Source organism: Anas platyrhynchos, chromosome 1, assembly GCF_047663525.1.
Source record: "Anas platyrhynchos isolate ZD024472 breed Pekin duck chromosome 1, IASCAAS_PekinDuck_T2T, whole genome shotgun sequence".
In the NCBI taxonomy this organism is placed as follows: Eukaryota; Metazoa; Chordata; class Aves; order Anseriformes; family Anatidae; genus Anas; species Anas platyrhynchos.
The window spans coordinates 30968678-30987683 of record NC_092587.1 but is presented as its reverse complement, the minus strand read 5'-3'; the positions used below and the strand labels follow the sequence as shown (position 1 = coordinate 30987683).

Here is a 19006-nt window from a genome sequence, read left to right as displayed (position 1 = left end):
CCATGCTCCTTAAGAGGTGTTAGTTAATATTAAAAATTACCACCAAATACCTGAATAACCATTCTGGTATAACGTCTGTATGCTGTGGGGCATCATGTATTCAGCAGTAACTTCTAGGCAGTAACAAACTGCTGGTCAGAAAACAGATGTAGGTCAGTAACTCCCAGTTTATCTGAGCCCACTCTGACTTGTTAGTTCAGTCCTTGCCCCCTGAAAGCACTAGTAGCAGGCATGCAGCAAGCAGTACTTGCTCTGCCACCTAAAACCTACATCACACCAGGAAGCCTTTTCACATTTCCCTTCTCACACCAATCAGCTCTGACTGCAATGGAAAGACACAACCTCATCCAAGACTTTGGCTCTTCTACATTAAAACACCTATGTCTTTATTAGGATTCTGCCTGTATAACATCGTATTTCTTGAAGCCTTCTCTTTTCAATTATATCTGGTGGTTGCTGAATTTGAAATCTGCCTTTTATTCGCTGAGGGCTCTTTTCAGATTCATCCCAAGTTTTAAGAGGCTCAGGAAGAAAGAATCCAATCCCAGCAGAAAATACAGAAGAAAAAAGTACAATCTGATAGCAAGTGACAAAGGTATTAGAGTGGTTCTGCTCATTCATGTCACTGCCATTGTATCTGCACGTGGCTGGAACTTGCCTTGTATGATCCCCACCAAAACAGGATTTCTTTCTCTCTCTCTATCCCCTTTATATTATTAAATAAAGAACATGACTTCATAGCTGTAAAGAGAAAATCCATGCTACACGTAAGGGATTTTGGGAAAATTCTTATCTCAGAAATGTTTTCAATTTTGCTGCTTATGCATCTTTTGGATTAGCTTCTTCATACAGAAACACTCATCAGGTAACAAAACAAAAGAGCCTGACTAGCTACCAGAAGCACTGGCAGTGTGTGCACAGATGCTGCTCCCATAAAAACTGTTTATTCAGGTGTGAGCAATTGAAGCAGGAGCTCCAATTGCATTGCCACAAGCGCCTGTAATGTTCGCAAAGGGGAGTTTGCAGGCTATCACAGCTCTGAAGGGAGCTGTTACCGACTATCAGCTCTGTAATCCTCATGTTAAAAAGGCCCTAAGTATGTATTTATGAGATAGACAGATCCATTTGGTTTATTGGTTAAAAAATCCCTGTGTTGGAGAGGCCTTACATATGAATTCACAAGGCAAGCAGGTCTCTCTTGGCCTACCACAGCAGAGGTAGGCCTTCCAGGAAGGCGCTGGTGGCTATGCTTCAGCAGGGCTTACCTAGAAAACTGAGGGCCTCCCCCACAAATATTTTTGCCTTCGAGTGACTTTATCTGGATCAACAGCATCACTCAGAATACTAATCTGAACAAAACTACTCCTTTTTTGTTCTGAAAAGATACTAATACAACTGACCACTTCCAAAATGTTATGTCACAGAAGGAAAATAAAACTTGCACCTGAAATAGCAACCTTCCTTCATACAGATATAATACTTATGAGTGTTATTGGAATAGCAAACCAAAGCTTTACTGCTGCATAGCATCTGATAGTATATTCAGAAATGGTAAGAGAAATTAACAGGATAAAATTCTCCCCTATGGGAGTTTTATAGGTTTCGATCAGAAGAGATATATACAAAACCTCAGTCATAGGCAATTCCCCAAATTTTCTAGCTGTTCTCTGCCAGCTCCATTTTTAGTAATTTGTTAAAACAGCCAACAATATCTGATCCAGAAATGCTTAGGTCAATAGGAAACCTCAGCAATTTCAATGGGTTTGGATCAGGCCAGTAGTATACTTAAAGGGCTAATCTACATTTACAGTTAGCAGATTTATGAGTGCAAATACTTATCAACACATTTAAATGAACGGCTGTGCATAGCCATAAATTAGCACTTACATTCAATGTGCAGACATACACATTTATTTCCTTATCCTGAGTAAAAATCTGGCCCTTGAAACTACAAACTATGAACTTAAGACTATTCCTTTTTGACACAAGGTATTAACCAACCCTTGGAGCACTACAGGTTGCACTACTTAGGAGAAGATACTGATGATGCAGTCAAGCGCCGTTCATATCAATTTTCTAGTTTCCAGAAGTTCTATTTTCTGGGGCATAGGAGGAATTAAAATAACAGGTGTTCTCAGATGGCTTTTTCTCAAGAAAATGTAACTGTGCTCTACTGTAGATGCCATTCCTGGTAGGACTTCTGACCCTTTCGTTGTTTGGACACAAAAGATTTTATAAAAGTTTGCCACAGAAAAAAGTTACTTGCACATCTCATGTGCATGTCTGTTGGTTTAGTGACATACGCTAACTTCTTTTATTTTCTTCTGTTTCTGTTTGCTCTTTTTGAAAGGCAGTCTCCTCAGAGTGAATATGTAGAACCAGATATTAGTGATATGCTCCTTAGTCCAGCACTGTCTTTACAATGTTCTTTTTTTTAAAAAAAAAAAAATATTTCACTGTTCCACCATGTAATTGTTTTTCCCTTTATTTTTGTATTACTGGTAATGTTCCTAACCAAGAATACGATGCTTCTCTCTCTTTGATAGCAGGTTCAGAAATGTTATTAAAGAAGCACATATTCAATAACTTATTCACTCCTCTCAAGTACCACTATCTTCTGTTCTTCTTGCAAGAACAAATCTGCTGTACAAATTTAAGAGATATGTTCGACACAGAATTACTGGATGCTATGATGGTTTTAGTCCTTTTGCATTATTGGTAGCAGACAATGTGATGCATACTCTAATATCACCTCATGTAATTCCAGCAGCACAACTCATAGCCATGGAGGAGCTGGGTATGACCCTGAATATCTTTGGCTCTCTTTCAGTTATCTTGACTGTAAGTCCAACTGAGCATTTACAGATTGGTTGGTTCTTACTTTATCTTAAAAGTCCTTATGGATATCTTGCTATGCCAGAAACACAAATCTTTTGATCTGTATCTGCCAACACAGAGTGATGCTGGCTCTGCCACCTGTCTCAATACATATCAACAATTCTCATTCCTTTTAGGACAAGCTTTGCAGGAGCAACCTAAAGATACATGAGCTGGCTCTCAGCAATCCCCCAGCTCTGCCATCTTCTCAGCCATTTGTTTAAAGCATGGTACTGAACGGAGCCTAATGAGCCTCCTAGGGAGTTCACCCTTCCAAGACAATTGGCTTGTACTTGAGTTTATTGAGCTGTGGCAATCTGAGCACAAACCACTGGGTTTTTCTCATTTATAAATGGAGTAGAAGAGTGTCAAATTCTACCAAATCCACTGGCAAACACAAGTCCATATCCCCAGTGACCCTCTTGTTTCCTTTTTATGGTGGTAATTCAGGTGCTTAAACTCCAGCACATATCTATAAGCAAGTTCCAAGTTGATCAAAGATTTTCGGGACATTCCCTTTGGAAAATATTCTTGTTTAGATCATCTCCGTTGCTAGTCATCTCAGTTCTTCCTACTTTGGCTTAGCACTTTGCATTTGTCATCTGAAAACTGATGCATTCCTTACCTAAAAAAAACATTTCTGGGAAATTATCAGGCATTGTTCTAGTTCTCTTTCTGCTCACTATCTTCTTTCAAAGCTTTTCTGAAATCTCTAGGTTTAGCTTTAAAATTAATTTTTAAAATTCTTTGGTTTGCCACGGGGACCTGTGAACTGCTTACCTGTATCCTTTTAGCAAAAGCAACACTAAACACAGCCCAAACACCAGGTAGTTTTTTTGCTGTAGGCAATTAGCTGACGTTCACAACAGAAATCTCTTACAAAGGAAAAAATGACAAAATTAAGGGAGAACTGATACAATCCTGGCTCTACAGAAATCACAGTAATTATAGTAAAACTCCATTCTCTAAGCACAGGAGAAATCAAATGGTGGGAAATAGAGTATGTTCTTCCATCCAGCCTGCAGCCCACAGGGTACCCTGTGCTGGTTTTAAAACTTGTCTTCCTAAATACTTGACCATTTTTCCTTCCCTGATTCTGCTATGCACACCATTCAGTTTTGACAACACAGTAGTTTGTGAAGCCATGCTGGAAATCGGATCAGGCAGCGGGGCTAGGTTAAAATCCCTTTAAAAAAGGATATATTTTTAAAAAGGTTGGATCGCTTCTAACACCTGTTTCACAATCAAGTAATGTTGGTGGTGATAACATTACATAACCAAGGAGTCAGAAGACATCAGGGCTAGGATTGAGTGGCCACAGGAGGGTACACCTAAGCCAATATTGTTGTGGAGACCTTGACAGCACCGAACCATTGCCTCTGCTCTGCTGACTGTCCTACTGCTTCTCCTCCAAATCCACCAGCGCAGATAATAAATCCCTTTTGACTCTGTCCTTTATGAGACTTGGTTTCAAAGAGAGATAATATATATCTTTCATGGATCAATGATCCAGCTATCTGGAATAATGATAATGTTATCTGGTTGCAACAGGGGAGTTTACTAACTTCTTACTTACTAACTTAAATGACAGTTAATACAACCAATGAGTGACTTAAATCATAATATTACCACACAGGCTTAAATTTTGGGAAAGCTTTTCACATTTAGAGCTCTTCTAATAAAAGGCTCCATGATGTTTCTCCTTCAAAACTTACATATTTAGTAGAATAGGGTCCTCTTCAAAGGAAGCCATACAGTTCCTTTCCTATTTGAATTTCATATGAAACGCTATTTCAATCACTCAGTGAGTTTGCCTCGGGCAACTGAATCACAACTGATAGCAAATTAATGACTATGATGGTGTGATTAGTAGCAATTACAGGCAACTGAGAACCTGCCCAAGCATTTGCCACTGTCATAATACTTATGCCAACTATTATTAGTGATTAATAACAGTCATAAAGAGGACCTGATTCCACTAGGTAGGCCCTATATAGATTTGAATTCTGTTAGCATTTTAATGTCACCGATACTCTGATTAAATGATGAAAAATATTTTCAACTAACTACCATTTTTAATGTATTCTTTCTAGATGTTTCCATTACTAATTTACTTAAATATCACTATTAAAAAAAAAAAAAAAGTTTCTATTACAGGTAAGAAAGAAGCACTGTAAACAAACACACTTGACAGAGAAATTTAATATTGCATTACACCTGGGGAGTCAAAGCAGAACCTAAGCCCTGATACTCTTGTACTGTGAGATATCACATCAAAAACCAACTGGGAAGAAATAATGATTTCGCTAATCCCTAGCAATGATTTTTTGAGGAGTTCAAATAAAAGTTTGCTTGTTCTGATTGAGATTCACTAAGTAGATGTTATTTGATTTTTCTATTTCCTGGGGGAAGAACTTCAGATTCCCCAGGCTGCTAGAAGAAAAGAACAATGGGCTGAACTTGCAATAGAGCATCTTAGCTGCTAAAGACAAGATAAAAGTGAACACACAGCATATTTGCCAAAGCTTTTGCCATTCATTTCATTTCCAAATGTCAAGCAGTTATGTGAAACCTTTAAAAATGTTTCTTAAGGTACAGCAAACAGAAAGATAGGATATTTTAAATCTTGTATTAAAGATATTTAATTATTTATAATCACTCTTATTTAAAATACAGTAACTTGAACTTATGCAAAGACTCAGCACTGTTTAATATTAAAAAGAGCCATCTGCTTCTTATGCCTGCCCCTACAAATATTTTGTTGCTACATAACAGTAGAAAAGACAAAAATCTAATGACTGGCAGATACAAACACTATTTAGATATTGAAATGAAAATCTAATGAAGAGCAACAACACCAATCACATGTTATCATTTTGGGAAGCTACACAAATTTTTCCAGTGATTCAGAAAGACATCCAGCCTCATCACTAGAGAATACAATGCATTAACAGCAAAGGGATATTTGCAGTACAGAGCACAATTTCTTCTAATTGCAACACTTACAATGTCAAATAGGAAAGAGCAAGTAACAGAAATTATATTCATTTTCAGAGATGTAGCCTGATCTTACAAACACTCAAGTATGCATCCAAGTATCTGTAAGACTTATCCCTAAGGCATAAGAAAAAAGGCCAATTAATTCTTAAAATTTGAAGGGAAAAAAAAAAAGATGACAATTAAGCTTCCAGTTACCATTTTTAATTTTGGAAAGGTTTTCCTTAAAGTGTTATAAATTCAAAAAGAAAGTAGCAGATTTACTGTCTCCACTGAACAAAGAGAGAGTAAGTATCCTGAACTTGTACAAAGACAACCAGTGCAAGATTCCACTTTCACATTTCACATGCATAACCTAACCCAAAGCTTGTGACGTTACACAGGTATAAAAAAGGACACTGTTTGAACACTCTGTGGCACAGAGTATTCCCATTCTCTCTCTCTCTCTCTCTCTTTTTTTCCTTTATTTTGCACAAGAACCTGATCCTATCTGTGCAAGTACCATATCTGTAATAACAGAGAGACTGCAGTGTGCCAGTGGTCTTACCTCATACTCAAAGTCCTCTGTTCTATCTGCATCAGCAGGCAGGCTGGAAAGATACTCATTACCTTCGTAAAATTCATGCTCCGCTGGGTGAAGAGAATGGCAGCTATGTGGAACAAAGCAGTACAACAAAAGTATATGAAACAATTAAATAAATAAATAATTATTAAAAACACATACACAAACCCTTTCTGTAGTTTTATCTTTGGAATATTACTCTGGAGGGCTTGAGAGCATGAATAAAACAGCATTAGGATGTAGAAAGGGCTGTTTTCTAAAGCTCAAATTCTTAGTTCATTTTGCTAGATTCACCTTTTGTCAGATTTATACAGGGTGATTATGTAAAAGGGTCTGTTTGGGGCCAAACTACTTAATTATGACTATTTGGAATTCCTTATGCTCATAAATCTACCTAACTCCACATTCATATGCTGCATCATGGCCAGTGGCAGCTTACCAATTAACTTGTTACAAACACACGAACATCCTCAATCTACAACCCACACCAGGCTGGCAAATTGTTCAAGTGCTTGCATTACACAAGTTGCATTATCCTCTTTTGTTAAAGGGATAACAGGATGGTGAAGTGCATTTGAATAACTGCACACTGTAAAATGTTATTAAATTGCATGGTTGCAAAGTCTTGGGGCACAAATAATGAGGTCTTTATGACATGCATTTAGGTACAGTTGCGGACCCAAGGTGGCCTTAGCTCTTCAGACTCCTTAGGTCCTAACCATGCAACACCCATTGTGGATCTACCTCAAGCCAAATCAGGAAACTCTTCCCCATGCTGAGAGTATGGGAACTTCAATCACAGTAGCACACAGTTTAGTAGTACTGTAACAACTCAAAAATATACATGTTCAGCTGTTTAGTATTAAATAGTAGGATCTATCCAGCAGGTTCTCTCTCTCTGATATGGTCATCTACTCAGCTTACCTAGAACTTCTAAAGACAGAGTTATATCAAGGTCAAAAGTGGTATGTTCTCTGCATCATTTCTGCAGAGATGTACAGCATGCCAGGAAGTCAGTAGGAAAGCTTCAGGGCTTTCATAGTTTTGCTGGCCACAGACAGAGACTAAGGGTCAACCACTAGATGATGATACTCATGAGTAAAAAGGGAGTAACAGTCCATAAAGGGAGGAGCCTAATCCCTTTTTTTTTTTTTTTGTATTTTTTGCCAATATTTGTATTCAGTTCCATTTCAGAGAAAATTAATTCAACCAAGGGATAACTTAATTCACATTATTTGACATACGAAAGGTGACATTATACTTCCATCTCCATATTTTTGGAATTGTTTTGCCTTAATAAGGGGACTGTTAAATTAAATAAAATAACTTTTCCATGAGTTTTGCAAGAAATTTGGAAGAACAGAAAGCAACAAGACAGCTCTTTCTAGGCTTTAGAAGCCTTTTTGGTACTTTGGAACACAGAAGTGTTTTTCTTCTTAATAAGGGCTTAGCTTTAGATGAACTTTGTGCATAAGCACAAAGCAAGCAAGAACAATATTCCTTCTTGTTGTCTAATCCTAGAGTAGAGTTAATGAAAATTGTCATCGAAGCCTGAACAGCATAGCAGTTATAACTTCTACAACATTTATAATTCATTTAAAGTGTTCCTGAGACCTTTTCAAGAGAAAGCTACAAACCTGCCATTGCAATGCCTCAATCTCACTAGAAAACAATAGGAGAATATATGCCATACCTGTCTGAAAGTAGAAAAGGGCAGATATCAGGAACTGGTGGTGTGGAAGGCCTTAGTTTGGCCAGAGCCATAATGTGCTCAAAAGTGATGTCAGTCTGAGTGCAGGCATCCACAAGACGTACATCCTGAGAGCTACCTTGAGCTTTGCTAATTGGAGCTCGTCGTAAAACTTGAACTACAATTGGCTCCTTGGCATTGCGAAAAGCTTCCACTGCCTCTTCATGAGTGGCCTTGGAGAGGTCCTTCCCATTGACCTTGAGAAAAACAGAAAAATATACCAAAGAGTAAGCACAAGAGAAAAGGCAGCATAAAAACATGGGTGTAAAATATCGGGGGAATAATTTGTGTAGTGTTATCAAGCTATATGCTGACATTGAACTTTATTTTGGTATTCATGAAAGAGGTGACATAAGGCTGGAAGGAGAAAGAACTTCTTTAATCTATGATAGAAATTAGAAATGGTTTGAGCACTTCCTTAATTGCCCCAATGGAATCCCAACACAGCAAAGAAACTAGAGCATTTAAAAAGGACATTTAAAATCAGCTTTCTCATCTTATTTTATTTGCCTCATAAAATATGAATAAAAAAAGGTGGGTGCCTTTAATTTTCAATTTCAACATTTTTCTGTGGCATGCAACTGTAATAAGGGATTTCTGGCACAGTATTGTTATTAATGCAGATGTCAATAAACATGTCGCAGATATCTAAAAAGAAACAAGGCCAACTTTCAATGTTTTGCCACTTATCTGCTATTGCCATTATACAGTCATTAAGACCAAAGATAGGAAGATTTAACTAACACAGTCAGCTGCTGCTCTTTTAAGAAAAGAGAAATCTAAATCAGACAAGCTGAAGAATTTATTTGCTACAAACAGACAACTAATAAAACAGAAAATTACTCTGCAAATGCAGCACAGCTTGGCAAAACTAAAAGACTATGGCAAGGTTTCTTTCTGCTGCAAGCAAAGCAGAAAATTCCTCCAAGTCTTGTTAGGTCTCTTAGTATTAAAAAAGGCAACTGCAAGACTTGGTGATGCTAATTTCATATGATTTCAGGTGTTTAGGGCAAACTTGCCAATTTTTGGCCCATTACAAAATGTGAGAGCTAATTCGCCAATAGCAGCCAGTATCTAAGCCCTAAGGGGCAGTGCAACATCACAGAAAGTTACACATAAAATACCATTCTGCTCTGTTTCCAGAGCCACGGGACTGGTGTTGACTGTTGCACACCATCTAGCCATTGTGAGCTACTGCAGAGATGAGATGATCCTGTGCATGGTTTTCTAGTTAGATATGTGAATATCTGAAGGGTACCAAAGACTGATTTAAATTTATAAATTTACCCAGGGTAAAGTAATTACCTTGGGTAAATCTCTACACTGACAGCAAGTCAGAAATGGGATTCTACCACAAGTCAATGCCAAAATTTACTCTGTTGTATAGACTGTGAAGCCTTAAATCTTCTGCTTAATGGACTAAGCCTAAGCCCTCCCGAGAAGTGGGACAAACACTGCAACAGACTTTTGCTGAAAACAAAACTGCTTTGTCACATTACTCTTTCATTATAGAAATACTTGGAACTTTCTTCAAAAAAAAATGAAAGATGCAAAAAAGAACAATGCCAGCAAACTCAAATGACACATTCAGCAGCTTTAAGCCTGCCAGGAGAAGCATTTGCAATTAAAAATGTCACATTTGAGGCAACACATGTAAGCATGTCTACTCATATGGATGGTTATAATACAGTTGACTATTAATTATATAATTAATACACCAACTCAGTACCTTTCTAGAATGCATGCTTAACAACAATGTAGCACCACCTTTCCTTTGATGCAGTTTCCAAAGAAGCTGTGTCCCTGTGGCCATATCGCTCATGAGGACATGTGAAATAACCACACTATAGTGTGGCCTTCAGTGTGAAGGTCACTTGATCTTTCTAGCTAGCTCTGATGCTGTATGTGGTGACGAGCAAGTTAGAAATTACCTAAATAGATTTCTGTACCTAAAAAAGCTCAAAAATCACTGTGCTGAATGTCCAGGAGCCCTAGAAGTATGAAACACTGCAACCTAGACTGTGATCAAGTAATATGAACAACAACTAGCTTAATCACTTGAATTTGATCCATATGCAGTGTTTCTCTGATGACTGAAGCCAGAAAATGTTAAGATTTTCTATCTCAAAATATCATGCATCAAATTACAATCTTTGGTTTTGTAAAACTAAGTTACATGGTGAAGTATCAGTCGTATACAAGAGGAAGGGCCAGAACAGTTGAAAAACAAGTTATGCTACAAGAAAAAGAAATTTCCCCAAGGAGTGAGCTTCTGCAAACCCTCTCTGATAGCACAAGTTACGCTGCCAGGGTGTTAGATTCAGCCATGTCTAATAGAGGCAATTAGAGATAAAGCTTCAAGCCTGGGTCTTCTAGTCACTCTTCAGTTCCAGCCTCTGCTTCATTCTTGCTTCTAACTTAGATACTATCAAGGAAACAATTTTCCAGTTTTCACATTTTGGCAGGTTTTGTAAAAAGATTGTCCTACAGGCTTTCTGAATAACTCTCATTTCTAAGGCCTTAAAGAACATAAAAATTACTTTCCTGTTTCCCAAAACCCATTTAATACTTTTTAAAAGTTTCTGATAACAGATATAGTGTTTCTCCTAAGAGTAAGCATTTGGGAAAAAACATTCAACATAGCAGTGTATCATTTTCTTTTCTTATCAAGTAAAAAGCACACAATCCTGCTGCATCCCACCTGAATCATGTGGTGATTTCTGGCACAAGCTTACAGTTTTATCACAGATTCTTATCAGCAAAGCAAAAAGATATTTGGATAGCATAAAAAATATATATTAGATTATTTTGGAATACCAGAAGCTCTGTTTATTGACATAAGTCAATACTTATCCAATACCATGAGGAAAACGACATAAATTCACAACAATGCTATTTACATGCAAATTCTATTTCTAAAGAATAATAATATTTTAAAATCACATGAGTGTGAAAAATCACAAAAGATGCACATTTTCATTTATCTTGGCCACATATGACCTCTATTTTCATTTAAGTGCCCGTTCAATTTAAAGACTTTAAAAGCATTCCATCCTTTATGTTGGTTTCTTATGAAATACAAGCACTTCAGACACCCAATACTTGTTTAAATTGTCACTTGAAGTTCATCAACACACTTTGTCGATCTGCATAAAGGTCACCTAATTTATGAACGCTGTCTTCCTCAGAAGAAAATCTATAGCTGAATTACTTGATGCTGGCAGCTGTCCTGCCCACTTGGGGCTGGGAAGAGAGAATTTATTTTAAAACCCAAAGCCAATACTACAGATGGGGTTGGAAGCTCTCTTCATTTAGCTTCTTTAAGGTTTTTCTGCCTCCTGCATCATCCCCCAACTTAACACTCAAATATAGTTACCCTGGGAGCTGTAGACAGCTGAGCACTTATTTACAGCAAGCCACTTACAGGTTCTTAGTGGATGATTAAATAAATTCCTTGCCTCGGAAAGGTTACTTTCAGTGGAATCCAGGGTACTATTTTAAGTGGATAGAGAAATCAGTCACTTTTAACAGTCAACACAAAGACATGGGAATACATTTGTAGTAGCAGATGGGCTAATTAATCCACAAGCAAGTTGTGAATGTTAAGTAAAGAATATATCTTTCCTCATGTAAACCATCCTCCTGCCCTGTTTGATTAAACTTCTGTTTAATGAACACTCTCCCCCCTTTTGGACACACTGCAAAGCCTGGGCCACTTGTCAACATCTTCCCTTGAGTGACTGGTGGCCACTGGCTGGATCCTGGCCATCCCCTTGCTCTAAATCCAACCACATGCAAAACTTCATCAGCATCAGAAAATAAACAAGCAAACAGGCTTTGTTTCTCATGCACAAATCAACTGACATTGGCCAACAGCCATTTCTAATGCCAGCACTACTGTACATAGAACTGAACATTTCTAGTTCCCCAGACATGCAGAGGTGGACAGCAGAGAATGAAGGAGGAACAGGACTAAATAACAAAACACTGACTATAAAAAACGCAAGCAGATGGCTGTTAGATTATTCTTGCACTTTGTGTTCTAAAAAAATAATAATATATCAGTCCTTCAATGAAGACTGCTTCCAGGATTTAAGTGCGTGTGGTTGAAAAACAAAATACCCTTGTCTTTAAACACTTTTTCGCTGATTACAGATGTTGGTTATTCCTATTAATGCTGGCCAGAATTTTTGAATCGAGTCAGAATACTGAAGATGTTTCCTGTAGTCTTTACTTTCCTCATACTATCTATGAAAAGGAAAAAGAAAAAAGAGAAAGGAAAAAAAGAGAAAAAGATGTGTAATGACATGAATGCAACCATCACAAAAGGTGTCACATTAGCAACTCATGAGATAACCTCCACCTCTCAGCAAATACCTGGCATATGCAACTTAAAATTTAAGATTGGCTCTGCTGAAGTAAATCCTTGGAGACCTCCTGTTTAATCAGTAAGGGCAAAGGGAAGAATAACCTGAGCATTTCGCTAGACCAGAGACATCCAGCCACAAGGGTTTCCTGGAGACATGACAGAGATGTTGTCTGACATGATGATGGAGTTCACAAGGCTCACTGTCCTGGGAGATTTCAACACTCATGCAAAAGATGCCTCTGACCTGACAGGTGCTAAATCTGCTCTCATCACAGCAGTCTCTTCACCTCCAATTTCTGCCCCTAATATACATCCAGGCAACCACGACCTGGAGTGCATCCTTGGATGGAAAACTGGCAAAAAGGATTGAATACCGTGTCTTACTTTGATCAGTCCTTTTTTTAGGACAAGAATTTGAGCCCTCCCTAACTACAAGGACAACCCAAAGAAAAAGAACAAACAATACTACCTTCTTCTCAAACATAAAGGTTTGGGGACATACAGCCATTTAAGAAAACTTCCAGTGATAACGACTGCCAGGCATGAGGCTTTCTGGGCAGGATGGGAGGCACAGAACTTGTGACCTGCCAGTGACACATGTGTTGGAGAGGACACTGCAACTCTTCTACTAACACAAATGTGATAGTTCATTTACAGAAATGGCATTTGACACACCGACCTTTTAGGTTACAGTTCAGCACTAAGCTGAATTTCTTGGGCAAGTTAATCTGAAAGGTATCAAATTCAGCCATTACCCAACGCCACTATCTTAGTCAGGGTTCAGGCAAGTTCAGTAAAGGGACAACTTTTATTACGCTGGTTAATGACATTTCCTCTTCCTTAGCCAGATGAGTTAAGTGATGCTTCTTCCCATTTGATCCTTTGTTGCCCCAATCGCCAAACCTTATCAGCCCTTCTAAAAGCTGTATAAGTTGCTGAACACACAGGCTTTGGCTGCTTTCCTCAGGTTGAACCAAAGGCTTACAATAACAACTACTTTTCTATTACCTGTACAGCTTAAGCTTGTTATATTAGCTAGTTTGTGTAGCTAGTTCAACAATACTGAAACAAAACAAAACAAAACACATAACTGCAGCCTTCCGTGCATTTCCCTGTGTGTAAAGCACCACTTCAGCTTCCTAATATTTAGCAGCTCACTACTTTGGCTGAAAAGCCTGTGGCTAAGCTTTAACCTAAGCAAGAAAACATAAATGCTACAAGAAGCTGTGAAAAAAACAAAAAACAAAAAAAACCAACACACATAAATATGCTTTTTTTTCCACCATATAAAGCTTCTTTCTAGAGAGACACTTCCCAAGGACTTCTCAGCAGTTTTGATTATCTAAACAGTAGCTGTCATAAAGAAACACCCTTCTTTTAACTGACCTCAAGACTGTGCTTTACTTTGTCAGAATTGTCCACTGTGACCTGTGGGCAGGTCTGACAGCTGCAACTTCTCTCTGTGAAGAACATGACACATCCCCAAAAGACCCCAGCAAAGAGCTGGACACTGCCTGAAAATGTTGGATAACGAGCAATGCTAGGAAATTCAAGAGACTTTTAAACTGGATTGCAAACAATGCCTCAGGTAGATGTGCTGGGAATGGAGAAAAAGCTCCCATCACAGCTGCAGTGAAACAGAGCAAATTAGTGAGCAAGGTAAGCAACACAAAAGTGCTTGAGTTATTTTGCCTCTCTATCAAATACAAACTAGTTCAAAATCTCTTTCTCTGTGATTTTACTTTCTCTACCCAGTCACCACTAACTAAACCAAAGCTCAACTGCAACAACTGTCCCCCAAAACTTTGGGTGCACAATCCCTTTTGTAAGTGAAGTCAAATCCACCAGTAGCGACTAAATCACAGAAGCCCTTTCCCTCTCCATCTCCTCTTTTATGAAGAAGTTGGAGGCTCTGAATCATAAATTTATTGAATGCCTACTTGCATTTAAAGTACTGAGCATAAGGAAATGATGGTGCTTTATATACATGTATGTGCCTATAGTCTGCTTCCAGCTGGCTGGGTTAAACATGACCATGACCGTAACTGTTGACGAGCACCTAACTGTCCTCTGACAGTGTGTAGAAAATCAGGCAAAATATCCACCCTAGGAGATGACAGCCAAGAAGAGACTTTCAACATTTCCATGCCTGAAGTCTCTTCGTGGATCTGGGCCCTCACCTTGAGACATATTTCAAGAAAAACACTTGGATGCTACAATGCTGCATTTGCACCACCAGGATAACTACGACCACTCCAACAAGATTCAATGCTCTGCTGAGCTAACAGCTCTAAACTGTGTCCAAAATGTGATCTCAGTTCCTGTACTTCATAACATGATGCTTGGCAGTCCGTGCAACTGGAATAAGAATATTCTATCTCCTCACTGGGTGTTAGAGCAACACAAATGTCACAAAGATTCTTTCAACTCCTTTAGTGCTGAACACAGCAATAGCTCAGGAAAGGTTCACTTGAGCTTTGAAAGAGCAAGCAGACTATTATCTGCAGTTCTCTTGGTTTGTGAGTGAAATGGAAATGCCAAATTAAATTTAAGAATCGCTGCATTAGTTTCATAGTGAGCTGCTCTGAGAACAGAGCTGGTAGACATGAATTTGCAAGCAGCCACTATTCTCTCTCTCTGACTCCCTCAATATGCCCAGTAGAGGTGTTACTACTTGCTGTGGACATCTTTCTTGCCCCTCTTCCAGCTGTTATTAGTTCAATTCCCTTGCTGTGCTGCCTCTGATCTCTCACACTTCCCTTCTCTTTCAGGCTTTCTTCTATTCACACCCCACCCTTTCACTGCAGACCTTTGTTTTGTTCCCAGGGTTTAATTTTTCTCATGCCTTCTGAATTCCTCTTTCCTTTCCTAAATTCTTCTCCCTCTGCCTTGTCACTGACCCTGTCCCCTTCCAGCAGGCTGGAAGCACCATCTCTGGTCATCAGATCATGTTGATAGCTGGACAGTCAGAGCACTTGTGAGTCTGCCTTCACCAGCACCTCCCAGTACTACTCCAAATGCTCGGCTAACCCAGATGGTGATGTAACAAGGCTGGAGTGTATTTACTATGCAAATTGCTTTTAATATTGACAAACAGTTTTTCTGATGATATTACGATTTTGCCTGAGGGCAATAAAGACTAAACTAGCTGTGGCATGCATAAAATACGTTAAGTTACTCCTCGATATAATTAGACCATCATTTATTACATTAATCATTGTAAACTTCTATTTGTGGATAGGATATTAGATAAATCTCTCACTAGATCTACCACATACACCAGCCCTTTGATGGTAGGGAAAAATACAATCAAAGGCCAGTGTGCATGCTCAGAACAAATCATTTTTATCTCCAATGCTGTATTCTCCTGTGAACTTTCAAGTCTCTGCTCTTCCACAAGCTCACTCTCCAATTTCTGTTCTAGGGTTATGTACTTTTCTCAGAGAACAGGCACTTCAAAAGGTAGCTGCTATTCAAGTTTTAGGAGATCAAATTAACAATATTCTTTAATCATCTGCAATTCCCCAAGAATAATGGAAGAGGCTGAATGGCAGATTTCAGGAGTACGTAAACAGCATGTAGTTACTTTTTTCCTTTCAGGGAATTACATCCTACATTTCATTAAAAAGAAAAGTCTTTCTTTCACCTTTAAAAAGAATCCCCAGCCCTCCATGAACTCAGCCAAGGCTGGCATCCCTACACGAATGTTACACTTATCACTGTCATAACAATTCATCCACGTTCAGACACCTGAAACTCCTGGTCTCCTCTGAACCGAGGAGTTTAAAAAGATAGATGGCTGCCTTCTGGCTAATTGTGGGAGTTCTTTCATTACTATAAAAAGACTTTTTATATCTCAAGTGACTTTATAAGCAGTGAATAATGAGACTTAAAGTCTTTGGAAAAGAGTCCACTGATCAAATGCTAGGATAACTTATGGGCACAGTGACCTTTTCCTCCATAAGATACTCCAAACTGCTGCTGTTGGCACATTATTAAAATTCCCCATTTAAGGGATGCAGTTAAGCATAAGGCAGATTTTATTTTTTTATTTTTAAATTCAATTTAAGGTAGCACAGTGAGAGCTCTAGCTCTCCCTGGCCAAGGACTAACTCCCACCCGCTCCAGCTGTGCAGGACCAGGACAGACGGTGGTGGCAGCCTGTACAGCTGGCTGGGTCTTAGGGTGCTGCTCCCAACTGTGGCATCCCTGGCACTTGGCAATCCTCACCCCAGCCAGGGAGCATGTTTCCTGCCCACACATCCACCAGCAAGCACCAGCACACTGGCCTTTCTCTTAAAAGCAGCAGCAATGAGCAGCTGACAGCACATTGCCTCCAGCCCAGCTGGTAAGCAGGGTTTTTGCCTTGGCCAAGAGGATGCTCCACGTGCCAGCATTTCACGCTGCACAAGAAAGCAGCGACAATAAAGCCAGCATCACAGCGTTGAGCCTGGCCTCCTCCCTGAGGGAGACCCTGGCCAGTCCCTGGGCGCTGCCCCAAGGCTAACCAAACCCCGCGTCCTGCTGGGGCTCTAATCATGTGAAGTGCTGAGAGCAGAGCTCTCCCCCCAGCATCTGCGTTTGCCTTTCTTTAATGAACATGCAACAGACTTGCTCTATTTTAACATGTGTTTCTTACCGTTTATCTGTTTTAATTGTCATTTTGAAGGAATAGAACAGGCTCCTCCTCCCTTGGAATAAAACTCCAAGGGTTCCTCTCAGTCATTTTCCATTCTTCCCTCACACTGCCTCGACACTAATTTGACACTGTTGTTCTCCATTTGTTTGCATGGCTTTACTCCAGAAGCAGCATATTGGTGATTTTTTCTGGCATAATAGTACTTGCACAAATTCCTTCCAACTTTTTACAGGACTAAATGTTTTAAAAATACTTTTCACAAGCTCACACATTTACAGTGGCTTAGCGACAAGGTCTGACACAGCAATAGATTACTACAACATTTAATTTCATCCTGCTTCTGGAACACAGCATGCAGCAACTCCCTTGATCTCTTTTTCAAAAAAGAAGAAAATGTGACCTCAGAAGAGCTCTTCATCTGATAAAACAAAGCCAGTAGCAGGGCCTTACCTGCCACTCAAAACTCATTTGGGTGTTTTTGTGCCAGAAAGTTCCCAGCAGCTCTTAGGAAAGCTTGGCAGCTACTTTTATTTGAACACCAAGAGAGCAGGTAATATTAACTACAGCATCCTTGTACATGTTTAGTTACACACTAATGAAAATAAACAAAACTGCATATGGATTCATATGTAGAGAGATATCTTAATATAACATACTTGTGTCTGTCTCTTCCCTTTCACTTCTCTTTCTTCTACTCTGATATTCCATTAAATATTATTTGTCACATAGGATTGTTTTACTTTTCTACCAAGCAATGGCTTACTGCACTATCACAGAGATAGCTTCATTTTTTAATCTCTGAAGTTCAATTTCCATACTTCTTGTTTGCAGGAAAAACAGTAGGTGATGTTAATGTGAGGACCAGCCTAATTCTATCTTATTTATACAGCACCACAGCTGTGTATGTGGCTTCACTAGAAAGAGTTGCAGCTCCTTCCTGGCTTAAAATCAATTACAGGTGCTATTTCTGTCCTAGTGGTTCTATGTCTGTTCTTCTTTCTGGAGTGCCTCTCCCCATATCTCTATCTTCTCTTATCATTTCCTTTCTCTGTTTTATTCCATTTTCCTCTTTGGCTTTCCTCCCTTATCTTTCTCTTTGCTTCTTTGATTTCCTTTATTGCCTTGCATTTGGACTCTGCAGCGCTAGCAACAGCAGCCACTCCTGTAAGACTTCAGTGCTTAACACTTGCAAGGGGAGCCTTCTTCTGTGGTAAGCCTATGTGTAGTACACTCCATGTGGAATTCAGGAGACGATGAGGCTGGATCATTTCTGCAAAAACTGTCCAAACATCTGCAATGGGTATTAACTGAGGAAGTTCACACAAAACTCATCACTCTCCTTTTTCCAGGCAGTGCTGGGCATACAGCAGCACTGTGTTAGAGCTGCTGTTCCAGCTGCAGGCCAGCTCTCCAAGGTACACTGAGGCAGTTAAAGTCCAAGTGGCTGAAAAATATGTCAGGGAGCTTACACATGGCTGACAGACAAGGCTGTGCAGATGGCTGACTACTGAATATGCTGCATGGATCAGATCTGTACCATTGCTGCACAAGACTACAAATATTACCGAAATCTAAGATTTAGAAGAATTTCCATGTTAGCTATTCAGAGGAAAACCTGGCCTATGGATGCATGTGGGCAATTCTTGCTGCTTTCAATTGCTGTGCGCTGACATCAGATGGGAGAGCTTAGCATACAGAGCAGAAAAGACCTCTTAACATCAGGAACAGAGTAATGCCTTCCGTTCTGAACAACACAGTTATCCTTTAACAGGCCTTTGATTATCTTTTGTAGAAGCAGCAAGAACAATATAA

The 19006-nt window shown here is 39.2% G+C and overlaps 1 protein-coding gene across 8 annotated transcripts in view; it reads right to left on the bottom strand.

Annotated features, from left to right (window-relative positions):
* PDZRN4 (PDZ domain containing ring finger 4) overlaps positions 1-19006 on the bottom strand; it is a 273876-nt gene that overhangs the window by 35686 nt on the left and 219184 nt on the right. For all 8 annotated transcript variants that reach the window (XM_072033923.1, XM_072033933.1, XM_072033941.1 and 5 more), the window contains 2 exons: positions 8130-8383; positions 6422-6524 (listed from right to left, as the gene is read on the bottom strand). In XM_072033923.1, coding sequence (XP_071890024.1) covers positions 6422-6524; positions 8130-8383 — 357 coding nt within the window. The remainder of the gene's footprint in view (positions 1-6421; positions 6525-8129; positions 8384-19006) is intronic.